This window comes from Nomascus leucogenys, chromosome 10 (genome assembly GCF_006542625.1).
Source record: "Nomascus leucogenys isolate Asia chromosome 10, Asia_NLE_v1, whole genome shotgun sequence".
NCBI lineage: Eukaryota > Metazoa > Chordata > Mammalia > Primates > Hylobatidae > Nomascus > Nomascus leucogenys.
In genome coordinates, this window is record NC_044390.1 from 3,287,502 (window position 1) to 3,299,169 (window position 11,668).

Genomic DNA, 11,668 nt, shown 5'->3' on the forward strand with positions numbered 1-11,668 from the left:
CCTGTTGCTCTCTCTCCACCAGGGCCAAGGAGAGCTTCCTGATACCTGCAGCCTGGCCTCGTCCACCTCCACGGTAAGCTTGTTCAAGGCTGGCAGATGTGGAGGTGCACATGGGGGACCTGGAGCCAGCAGGTGACCTGTAGCTGCCCAAGTGAGATGGGCTCGGTGGCCCCAATGAGAAGTGTCTGTGAGAAGCTGGAGGTACCTGGGATCAGGGAGTGCTCATGGTCAGCCGTTGTGACTTCCTTTTGCAAAACGGGATGGCAGGGAGAGCTAAGACGCCCTGGCAAAATCCAGATCCTGGATTGGACCTGAAGAAACAAGATTCATCGTCCTGGTCTCACACACAGCAAAGCCCAAGATGCCACAGCTGAGGAGGGTCCTGTCAGCGCCGCCTCCCCCAGGCCCGGCTCTGGTGTCCTGGGCAGCCCCCACACCCTCACTCCGCCGGGCCCCCAGCAGTCTCTCTCTGTTTGGAGTGAGTTGTGGGAGGGGCATCTCATTGAGAAGCACGAGAAGGGAGAAGGGCCCTCCAGTCCCCAGGTGGCCTGGACAAGTCACTCTGCTTGCTAAACCTTGTTGAGCTCACCTGGAAGATGGGAGGACCCACTCCTAGGAGAGTATGGGTCTGAAGGCATTTTTACAAGCACAGCCTGAGTGGGGATGGGGCTCCAGCCTCAGTCCCCCAGTCCATCACCCTCCCAAATCCCTCTCCCGACAGCTCTCAGGGCCAAAGGCCTGGGTTGCCTCCTCCCCCTCACCAGCACAGCTGAAGGTCTCACCCTCCTCACATCCTTTCAAAACAGAAGCCAAAACAAAAAACCGCCAAGGGTGCTGCTTATAACAAGGTTTTAATAAAATAAAAAGTTCAAGTGCTTCCAATCCCCCAACATACCCCTTTCTGGTGTGGGGGAGGGGAGGGAGCTCCCCACCCCAATAGCACCAGGATAGCACCATGAGAAAGATGAGGTCGCACCCGGCCTCCCTGAGACCCACGGGGGGTGGTGAGGGGAACATGCCCCCAGACACCCCCCAACCGTCCCCCCACCACAAACAGCTGCGGAGCTGAGAGCGAACCCAGTCCCCTCGTGAGGGCAGTCTCTGGGGAGTGCCACCCCTACATGAGTTCCACCTCCTCCTGAGGCCTGTACTTCTGGGGAGATGCCGTGGGGTGGCCCCTGCCCCTTATGGCTTTGCTCCCCGGTGAGGAAGGGGCTGAGGGAGGCGGATAGCTCCTGCAGTCCTGAGGCTGGGGCAGGGGTGGGGAGGGCAGCAAATGGCCAGGGCTCCCTGTGGGAGTGGGGGTGGCTCAGGGGTCAGCAGTCACAAAGGGTCAGGGGTCAGATCCCTGGGGGTGTCCACACCAACCCCATTCCAGGGTCAGAGCTATGCTGGAGTCAAGGGTCAGCTCCCTCCCAGAGGTCCAAGGACTCCTTCTGGAGGTCCTGGGGAGTAGCTAGGAGAGAGACCCTCTCTCCCTGCTGGGCGTCCCCGTCTGGCCTGTCACAGCTCTTCACCGTCGACGTCCAGGTCGATGGAGCCGTGGCTGACCACCAGCCGTAGGCGCTTGGGTGGGGAGAAGGGGGCAAAGGCGAGGGCCTGCTTCGGGATCAGGATGGGGCCTGGGGTCCCAGCAGGGGCTGGGGTGGCTGGTGGGGCTGGGGCCAGGCGACGAAGGTCCACACGCACCACGTAAGGCAGCCCATAGCGCCGGGCCCAGTGCCAGTCCTGCTGGGGGGCCCAGCGGGCGTGGGGGGGCTGGCCCAGGGCCACCAGGGCCTCTCCTCGCAGGCGGCAGTGGGGGCCACAGCCTCCCCATCGGTGCAGGGAGACGCGGGCGGCGTGGTGGGTGGATAGCACTGGGGCCCTCCGGGGCCGGGGGCGTCGGCGCTTCCGGGGCCGCACTCGGGGCTGGGGCTGAGGCAGCCACTGGAGCCAGAGGGGTGAGGTGTCTGGACGGGCGCTGCAGGCTGGCAGGCGCAGGGGCTGGCAGGCGGCTGTGAAGGCCCAGGTGGCAGGGAGAGGAGGAACAAAGGAGAGGGGAAGTCAGTGCAAGCTGGGCCGGTCCTCCTCTGGACAAGGAGGCAGCTCTGCCGTGTGCTCCCCAGAGGAATGATGCGGGCAGAACTGCTCAACAGCAACGCCTGCCAGGGACTGAGGGTGGGAGGGAGGGTTCCAGGCTAGGCAGAGAGCTCAGAAGAAAGGAGACAGATGACCAGGAGCAGACACGGGAGGGGCTGCCGGGATGGCAGGGAGGGGTGCTCACCGCAGAACGGGTCCTGGCGCAGTGGGGACGGGTACACGCAGGCCCGAGGGCCCAGGAGGCCCTGTCGGCTGCCGCTGTCCAGGCCTTGCTGCAGCCGCCGCTTGGTCTCACGTAGCTGGTACTTGTCCAGGGGCCGTGGTGGCAACGCAGGCTCCCTAGGCCTGGTTCGGAAAGCTCCTTCACCTTTCCTGGGAGACCGGGTGGAGGGGAGATGAGAGGCGGGGGTTGGACACACTCAGGGATGGGCCCCGAGGGTGCGTTTCTAGGCTCAAGAAGCCCAGACGCCCCGAACCCACCCGCCTCTCGCCTGGTCCCACCTCTCACAGGTGTGGCATTCACAGTGCTCGTTCTTCTCGCCGAAGAAGCCCTCTCCGTAGAAGCACGTCACCTCGTCCCCGGGCTCGATGTCCCGCAGCACCTTCACGCAGGCCGCGTTCCCGTCTGCAGGCACAAACTGAGGGCCAAGCCCACTCAGCGCCCTGGCCCAGGGCACAGGGGAGGGCTCACCCATTCCCCCACGCCTGGCTGGGCACCCCGGCCCTGAGCGTCCTCTCCTGGAATGGGGCAACAGCTGAGCCCCTAAAAGTGGCATTCCGAGGCGGCTGCCTTGCCCAGGGCCTGTCCTGTCCTTTGCCTGTAGCCCCTGGACAATCCACCCACTGGCTAGTTTCCACCCCTCCCTGCAGGACGATGATCTAACCTGACCTTCTGGCAGCGTGCAGTGCCAGCAGTGGTGACCACTCCCTCCAGCCTCTGTGGCCCCGTGCCAAGCCCCACCTCCTCTGCCACACCCAAGCCCATCCCCTCCTGAGCTGCCTGCCCCCCGCCAGACTGTGCCTGGGCAGCTGAGGTCCGAGCTCTGCCTGCCACGGACTGCCCCCGCTTCTCTGAGGCCCGCCTCCACTCCACAGCCCAATCCATGTGTGCTCTGGCCCTGCCTTTGGGATCATTCACCCAGGAGCTGCCCCACAGGCTCCTCCTGGGCCCCACACAGCTGCGCCTCCCTCCCTGTTCCCCGTCTAGGAGAGGGCATGGCCACTGTCCACCCAACTGTCCATCTCCCCATCCACTGAAGCCTGACATTTACCTGGGAGTAGGCCCTTGCCACCTGCCTGCCTGACGGCCCCCAGACCAACCGGCCACTGCCTCCTGAGTGTGCCACCTCCTGCATCCTCATCCTCCTCGCCTCCGAGACCCCTACTGGAGTCAGCTCCTCATCACCTCTTTGTGGCCACCCTGCCTGCAGCCTCTCCCCTTCCTGCCAAGCCTCCTGCACACGGGCCTCCAGGGTGACCTAAAACGCTCCCCATTATACACCCTGGGGAGCTTCCGTGGCTCCCTGGCCTGGGCCACAAGGCCTTGCTGCCTGACCAAAGCCGTCATTGGGCACCCCCAGCCCTCTGGTGTGCTGTGTCCTGCTAGACGCCCTCCTTTGCCCCTGATTTCCTTTAACACCTAGGGAAATTCTGCTCCTCCGTCGATGCCCAGCATGGCATCGCTTCTGTGAAGCCAGATGGTTCTAGATTGCTGGAGAGCTGGCCACCCTCTCCTGTGCTCAAGGTGGCTGGCGCACACCCGCCCTGCAGAGCCTCTCCGAGCGCCGCCTTTTGTTTCCATCCCCCCAGCGTCTGTGTGTGGGGTCAGACCAGGGCCACACATTCGCTGTCCAAAACCCTCCGGCACACTTGACCAGCCTGCGGAGCTCCTGGGCAGATCCTCACCAACCCCATCTGAGATGAAAAACCAAAGGCCAGGGGTGGCATAGCCAGGACCCCAACTCAGTTCTGACTCTGGAGCCGAAAATCTGGGCCCCTTTGTCATGCCTCCTGTGGTGCCCCATCGAGGTCTGTGCTCCAGAGGGTGCACCCTCAATGCCTGCCTGGAGCCCACCCTCCTCATTCCTTCCAATTCCGGGCTACAGGACAACCAGCGGCCTCTCCTGGGCATGTCTGGACAGCGTCCTGAGTCCTGGCCCCTGGGGCTCTCTGGCCTCCCTGCTCCTGCCACCACAGCTGCCTGCGTTGTTCCCTGCAAGGCCAGGGGTTCCCACCACAGGGCCCTGCCTCCCTGCCATACTCTCTGCCCAAATTGGCACAGCTCCCAGCTCGGTTTTCAGAGAAGAAAGATGGCCAGCAGCTGGCCACCAGGGTTCCAGCACAACTGCACAAACAGCCGGGCAACGCTGGCCAAGCTGGAACCCCTTCCCCCTTTCTGGTAGCCTTGTGAGCAAATAACCACTCTGCTCCTTCCAGGACCCGTGGGAAGCCATGGAGACATGGGGCAGCATTTGGCTCTTTCTTTTTTTTTTTTTTTGAGACGGAATCTCGCTCTGTCACCCAGGCTGGAGTGCAGTGGCACGATCTCGGCTCACTGCAAGCTCTGCCTCCTGGGTTCACACCTTTCTTCTGCCTCAGCCTACTGAGTAGCTGAGACTACAGGCGCCCCCCACCACGCCCGGCTAATTTTTTGTGTTTTTAGTAGAGACAGGGTTTCACCGTGGTCTCCATCTCCTGACCTCGTGATCTGCCCGCCTCGGCCTCCCAAAGTGCTGGGATTACAGGCGTGAGCCACCGCGCCCGGCCATCGTTTGGCTCTTTACTGACCAAAAACCCTTTCCCCAGGCCACAGGCACCCTTTCTTCCTGCGTGCCCGCTCCTCCCGAGCCCCAGGGCCTTACCTTGCAGTTGGGTTTGCAGTCTGGAGCCAGTCGGGGCAGGAGAGAGAAGAGAGGTGGATGAGCTCAGCAGCTCAGTCACAGAACCCTCCCACTACATCCCTCCAGCCCCGCCTGGCTCCATCCCGTCCCGCCCATCCACCTGCCTGACCCTCACCATGGTTGATGAAGGCGGCTGGGCCCAGCCACAGCTGAGCACTCCGCTTGCGGGTTGAGTACATGATGCTGAAGTCGTTCTCACCGGCCCTCAGCAGCCCCTCATCTGCCTCCCGCAGCTCTGCAATGCAGCCCACCAGCAGCTCCAGCTTCTCATTCTTTTTCCTGCCAAGAGGCCAGGGGGCAGGGCTGTGGGCGATGCCTGACCTCCTGCAGGTGCTCAGGGGACTCTTGGGCCTCCCGCACAGAGGCACCCAGGAAGCAGGGACTCCTGTGCGCCGGGTGCTGGCTACTGGCGATCTGTCTTCCAGATCTCCCTCTTCCCCTCCCACCTGGGTGGGCTTCCCTGCTCCAGCCCACAGCCTCACAGGACCCTTCTGCTGAAAGCCTTCAGGACAGCACGCACACAGCAGATACAGCCCCCATTCTCTCCCCTTGCTCTCATAGCACCTCCTGCCCCCAATTCCCTCCTGCCTGGACTACCCCCTACTCGCCCCACCAGACCCTCAGGCTGGTGCTTCCCCTCTCAGTGTGAGCCTCGCCCTGGGAGCACTTGCTCATTCCTCACGGCTCCCCTGCAGCGTGTACCAGCTGGGACCAGTGACTGCATGTTGACTTGTCTGCCACCCGTCTCCTCACCAGACTGTGAGCCCCGCAGGGGCAGGGGTGGGGCAGGGGCTTCTCACTGCACTCAAGGGTGTTTAACACGTGGTAGGGGCTCAGGTCACGATGATGTAAGGACAGCACAACCCTGAGCAGAAGCCTAGTTCTTTCCTGGAAGCCCCAGGAACCCTGGGGTCACATCTGGGGTCTCCTGCTCCAGCAGCACCACGGTTGCCACAAAGGTCTTCTGGGATTAGCCCCACCACCTTCCTAGGATGCCCGGAGGACCAGGCACCTCTCTTTTCCCAGTTGGCTAGTCCATGAACAGAGGGTCTCTCTTGTCCCCTCTGAGCCCTGTCTCCTCCGAGGAGACCCGGAGGGAGTCCTGCCCTCTTACCAAGCACGAGTGGACACGATCTTGGCCCCGTTGGTCTCCATGGAGTAGCGCGTGCAGGGCAGGATGGTAAAGCCACTTTCCGGCAGGAAGGCACGGAGGTAGCGATAGACCTGGTGAGGGTGAGGGTGGGGGTGAGGAGGCGGGGCAGGGGCATCTTTGGCCCTCTCTCTCCAGGACTCTAGGCCTGCTGTGCCACTGACTCACTGTGTGGTCTTGGGGGCCTCATGTTCCCTCTCGGGGCCTCAGTTTCCTCATCCGTCAAATGAAGAGGTTGGACTACATCTCAGAGGGGCCCCCCAACTCTCCTCTCTTAGGATTCTCTGAGCCTTGCCTCAGATGGTCCCAAGGGCTAGGAAGTCAGGGGGCCCCGGGGGCTGCGCTGAGGGACTCTAGAGCGTCTGCCAGGCGGGACCAGGCCTGGTGAGCGGGGAGGACACGCGGTGAGGCGGGGGAGGGGAGGGCGCCCTCACGTGGGTCTTGAGGGCAGCCTCCTGCCGGGGGGCCCGGCTCTGGAAGTAGCGGGCCGTCCAGCCTCCCAGCGTCAGGGCCCGGTACGCAGCCTCCAGGTCCCGCTGCCTCAGGAAAGTTTCCAGCGCTGAGCGCAGGTGCTGCTGTCGCCGCAGGGGGGGCACAGGGCTGGGGGAGAGGGCATGCCTGGGTCCCAGGGCCTTCCCGGGCTCCAGCCCCAACCCCCACTTGGAGCTGAGGGGAGGACCAGGCTGAGGAGAGGGCTGAGGGGCAGCAGCAGTGCAAGGGGAGGGGTCCTGACCCCTCGGGCCCACCCTCGCCCCCAGGCCGCCTCACCTGACGTTCATCTTATGGGTGCGGAAACCGAGGTAGGGGTCCAGGACGAGGCTGGTGGCCAGGTCGTCGTTCTCGCACAGCTCTCGTGCTGTCACTCTGTCGGGCCCCATGGTGCCCTGCGGACCATGCTGCCTCTGGCAGAGCGCAGGAGCAGGTGAGGGCAAGGCAGGCGCGGGGAGCCTGGCTCGGTGCTGACTCCACTCCTGCACTACTCAAAAGCCATGGGGGCCGCTCATCTCATCTGCAAAATGGGGAGAAAAGCAGTGCTGACTTCACCAGGCCGCTGGCGAAGATGGAACGCCAACAAGCACTTCTGAGAGGAGGGAAACCCCAGAGCCATGTCAGACATCACCTTAGCATCTCTACCCCCTCTTGCTCTGCAGCACAGACCCCCCTAAACATACAACAGGCCCCCTCTAAACATACAACCCCCACATGCACACGCATGCATGGGCACCCGGCACACCCATGCACACTCAGACTGACACACACAGATTCTCCTGCCCATGTGCACAGAGACCCCCTACACACACACACCTCTGTGGGCCCAGGGAAGGCTGATTGGCAGCCGGGATCACCCTAAAGGCTTAGCACCATGGGGAGCCGCTTCACCTCTAGCCCTCAAGGAGGAAAAGTCAAAGCTTCCCGCCAGCCCGAGGTCCCGCCCTCCACCCCCACCTCGACCCAGCCTCGGTCTCCGCCCCCTGCCTCCCCGGCAGCTTTCGGGACTGGTCAGGAGCCTCCGGGTGAAGCCCCAGGCAGCCTGGAGGCGGGTGACGGGAGGGAGGGCAGGGGAGGGATCCCAGCACCTGCTCCCTCTCCAAGGATTCCAGGGGAGGGGGGCTCAGAGGACAAAAGCCGGGGTGGGGAGGGGAGCAAAGGAAGACTATGGGGAGGCAGCACAGGTCAACATTTACAAAAACATTTTTTTAAAGCGGAGCCAGGAGAGAATGGAGAGATGAAGAAAACCACCCAAACCCCTAACCCGGACGGAGGGCCAGCCTCGTCCCCGCACCAGGGCGCCCCAGGCTCATCTGCGCCCAGGAGAGGAGGAGATGGGGCAGGGCAAGGAGCGGGAGCTGCAGAGACGGCTGTAGAGGGGTCGGGGACAGACTGCGAGGCTGCGGGAGAGAAAGAGGGGGCGCTGCGGGAGGGCGCCAGGGACAGCGGGGAAGCTGGAGAGGGGGCTGGGGGCAAGGACAGAAACGCACAGAGGTGGGCACGGCAGGGGGCTGTGGGAGGGAGAAGGCTGCAGCCGGGCCTGGGGGCGCTCAGAGGGGTGTGAGGAAGGGATGGGGGTGCCAGGGAGGACAGAGAGCGAGGAGAGGCCCAGGGACCCAGGGAGGAGCCAGACGGGAGACCTGGGTTGGGGGGCGGTCCAGGGATGGCGGAGAAGATCCTGGGTGTCCAGTGAGTGAAGGGCCTCAGAAGGCGGACAGAGGCCCAGGGATCCAGACGGGGCTTGGGGGCGTCCTGGGGGATCCAGGAAAGGGAGACCCTAGGGAAGGGCCTGGGGGCCCAGGGAGGCGCCTGGGTAGGCGGTGAGAGCCCAGGGCAAGGGACCTGCAGGGTCAGAGGCCGACCTCAGGGTCCAGGGAGAGCCAGAAGAGGGACAGAGGGGTCAGGGAGAGGTTCTAGGGCACAGAGAGACCTAGAGGGTCCAGGAGGAGGCCTGGAGGGTGAGAGGAGGTCGGGGATTGGCCGTGGGAGTGCAGGGAGGGCCCGGGGGTGAGAGAGGGGTCAGGGAGAGGCCCTGAGGGTGCAGGGAGAGGCTTGGGGGTGCAGGGAGAGGCCGGGGGGTGAGGTCAGGGAAAGGCCCTGGGGGGTGCAAGAGGAGGTCTGGGGGTGCAGGGAGAGGCCTGGAGAGTGACAGGAGGTCAGGGAGAGGCCCTGAGGATGCAGGGAGGGACGTGGACGTAAGAAGGGGGTCAGGGCCCGGGTGAGGAAGCACAGGAAGGAGGCTGCAGTGCCGCGGAGCCCGAGGCCCGGCGAGGGGCCGGGAGACGTGGGCGCCTGGACACGAGGAGGGGCCGGGCGGGTTGGGGGGCAGTCGGGGCAGGGGGCGACTGGGGAGCCAAGGCGGCGCGGGGCTGGGGCCGTGAAGGGGCTCAGAGATCGGGCCCCGCGCCGCCCCTCACCCGCTTCTCCTCCTCCTCCTCCTCAGGCGCCCGCGCCGCCGCCGCCAACACCTCCCACTGCCTCCTTCGGCTCTCGTCAAACACTGTCGCCGCACCTCCCATCTGCTCTCCGGGCCGCCCCGCCAAGGCCACTGAGGCTTTCTATTGGCCACAGCCACCGCCACTCCGCCGTTGCTACGAAGCTCACGGCGCTCCCATTGGCCAAGCCCCACTCTTTCCCTCCCCGCCCGGCCCTCGTCAATACACAGATGAAACCCCGCCACGCCCCCGCCGCCGTCAAACACCGCGAACTGTTGTCAGTGGTTCACATCGCTGTCCTTTAGTCGCTGCCATGGAGACTTGTCCCGCCTTCTCTCACACTGCGGCCCGAAATCGACGCACTCATTGGCCGAAAGCTCAGTCGCTCCGGGCGAAACTCGGTTTGGGTCAGGTTATTCAGGTCCAAGTGGAAAGAGGGCGGGCTCTGCCAGCTCCAGTAATCGCATACGATTGGCTGGCCTTGGGACGGCTCCTCTTTCCATTGGGTAAGGCCTCCGTCCATCACCATAGAGTCGCGGCCTCCCTATTCTATTTCTCCGAGGAAAGCTTCAGCCACAGGAGGGAGAAAGCCGGGGCGGGCGGGAGAGAGGCGGTGAATGAGCGCGCACCGCCATCCCTCTCCCCTCCCGCCTCGCGAGGCCTGCGGTTACCAAGGCGACGAAACTTTATTGACAGCTCTGCCAGGCTACAAAGGACTTCTGAGTCTCTGTCCCCACCAGACCACCGTCTCTCTCCCTCCCTCCCCGTTTACACTGTTGCGTTTTGGGAGTATCCACAGGCACTCTGTGGGACCTTCCCGCGATATGAACGGGGTCGGATGGAGGGGAGGCTGAGAGAGGAGTGGGGACTTTTGAGACAAGCCCTGACTCCTGGGGCGCTCCCCTGGGGCACCCCCTAATTGGGATCACCCCCCTACCTCAATCCTAGAGGCAAACGTAACTAACAATTCATCATAATTACGCCCAGAATAATAAGCTCCGCACTCAGAACAGGCGGTCTTTGTTTGCTTGTTTGTTTCGCCACAGCCATCCTTCCCTTAACGACACTGATACCATCTGGGCAGTGCGTGCTCAGGCGATGTCGTCATCCTGCCAACATCCTAGAGCAACATCACTCACACCTACGTGGCAGGGCTGCTGGCACCTGGGCTGTAAGGTGGCCAGCGGCTCCTGGGCCACACAGCTGTGCAGCATGTTACTGTCCCGTAACACAATGTAGGCGCTTGTGTGTCTACACACAGAAAAGGTACCGTAAAAATTCGGTATTATAATTTTATAGGATCACTGTCAGACATGCGGTCCACTATACAGCTATAAATCGTGGGCACTTAAAACAATGCATGGCACAGAGTAGGTGCTGTTTCGGTGTGCTGTTTTTGGTGTTTTGACGTGTGTGTGTGTGTGTGTGTGTGTGTGTGTGTGTGTGTGAGACAGAGTATCGCTCTGTCGCCCAGGCTGGAGTGCAGTGGTGCGATCTCGGCTGTCTGCCTCCCGAATTCAAGTGATGCTCCTGCCTCAGCCTCCTGAATAGCTGGGATTACAGGTGCCCACCTCCACGCCCGGCTAGTTTCTGTATTTTTAGTAGAGGCGGGGTTTCGCCATGTTGGCCAAGCTGGTCTTGAACTCCTGACCTCAGGTGATCCACCCACCTCAGCCTCCCAAAGTGCTGGGATTACAGGTGTGAGCCACCATGGCTGGCCTAGGCACTTTGTTAATATGTACTGAATGAATGTATGAATGACCGACCAATAAGGATGAAGCTGACAGTCTCTGCATTGCTCTGTGACTTGGAGGAAGTGACTTGCCATCTCTGGGCTTCGGGTTCCCATCTATAAAACAAAGACCATACACTTGTTTGGCTTCCAGCTTTCCACCCTTTGTTCATGCTATTGCTTCTCCAACAAGGACTATCCCCCAGCCCCACGCTTTACCTCCCTAATCTCTCGTGAGCTCTGAAATACCCCCTAACTCAGGCAGGCACCACTACAGCTAAAGTCAACCACGCCTTTCTTGGGACCATCACTTTGACCAGGACCATGCCGGCAGAAGGGAACTGGGGCTGGAGACTTGCCATGGAGCAGCCAGAGGAGACAGAGGTGGACAGGGGTGGCCGTACCAGAGCAAGGTGATGCCTACTGTAACTCTCTGGTCATCAGTGGCGAGAGACAGCTGACCAGCTCCAGAAGAGAAAAGCAGCCTTACCCAGGGAGGGGAAAATGGCAAGCATAAAGGACTTCATAGAAACCTCAGCTAACTGGAAAAGTCGTACAATGTGTATGAAGTACAGTCCTTCTACTAGTGGGTGGGTGTACACTCTAGAGAAACTCTCCGACTTGGAATAAAGAGATAAACGCAAGAATGCTCGCTATCGTGTTTGTAACAGTGAGGAACTGGAAATGGTTTCCATCACCTGAAGAATGGAAACATGGATCCTGGTATATTGATACAGGGGAACACCATAGGTCAGTGAAAGTAGATGCACCAGTGTCCCATATATCACCCGGGACAACCCCTAGTTGCAGAAGTCTACAATGCCATTGACATGAAGTTTTAAAACACATACAATGGCCGGGCACAGCGGCTCACGCCTGT

At 62.0% G+C, this 11,668-nt stretch overlaps 1 protein-coding gene across 3 annotated transcripts; it reads right to left on the minus strand.

The window, feature by feature from the left end:
• Positions 1-832: 832 nt before the first annotated feature.
• Positions 833-9,146, minus strand: KMT5C (lysine methyltransferase 5C). Of its 3 annotated transcripts, none has more exons than XM_030819601.1 (9): positions 9,039-9,146; positions 6,901-7,141; positions 6,567-6,732; positions 6,097-6,206; positions 5,098-5,261; positions 4,944-4,963; positions 2,584-2,720; positions 2,267-2,454; positions 833-1,997 (listed from the first exon to the last, which is right to left on the minus strand). In XM_030819601.1, the coding sequence occupies exons 2-9, from the start codon at positions 7,008-7,010 to the stop codon at positions 1,504-1,506; spliced, it is 1,389 nt and encodes a 462-aa protein (XP_030675461.1). In that variant the 5' UTR covers positions 7,011-7,141; positions 9,039-9,146; the 3' UTR covers positions 833-1,503. The 3 variants fall into 3 exon arrangements, with proteins under 3 accessions (XP_030675461.1, XP_030675459.1, XP_030675460.1); XM_030819599.1 differs by having other exon boundaries at positions 6,567-6,750; positions 9,039-9,114; XM_030819600.1 differs by lacking the exon at positions 9,039-9,146 and adding an exon at positions 8,262-8,558 and having other exon boundaries at positions 6,567-6,750.
• Between the last annotated feature and the right edge of the window lie 2,522 nt (positions 9,147-11,668).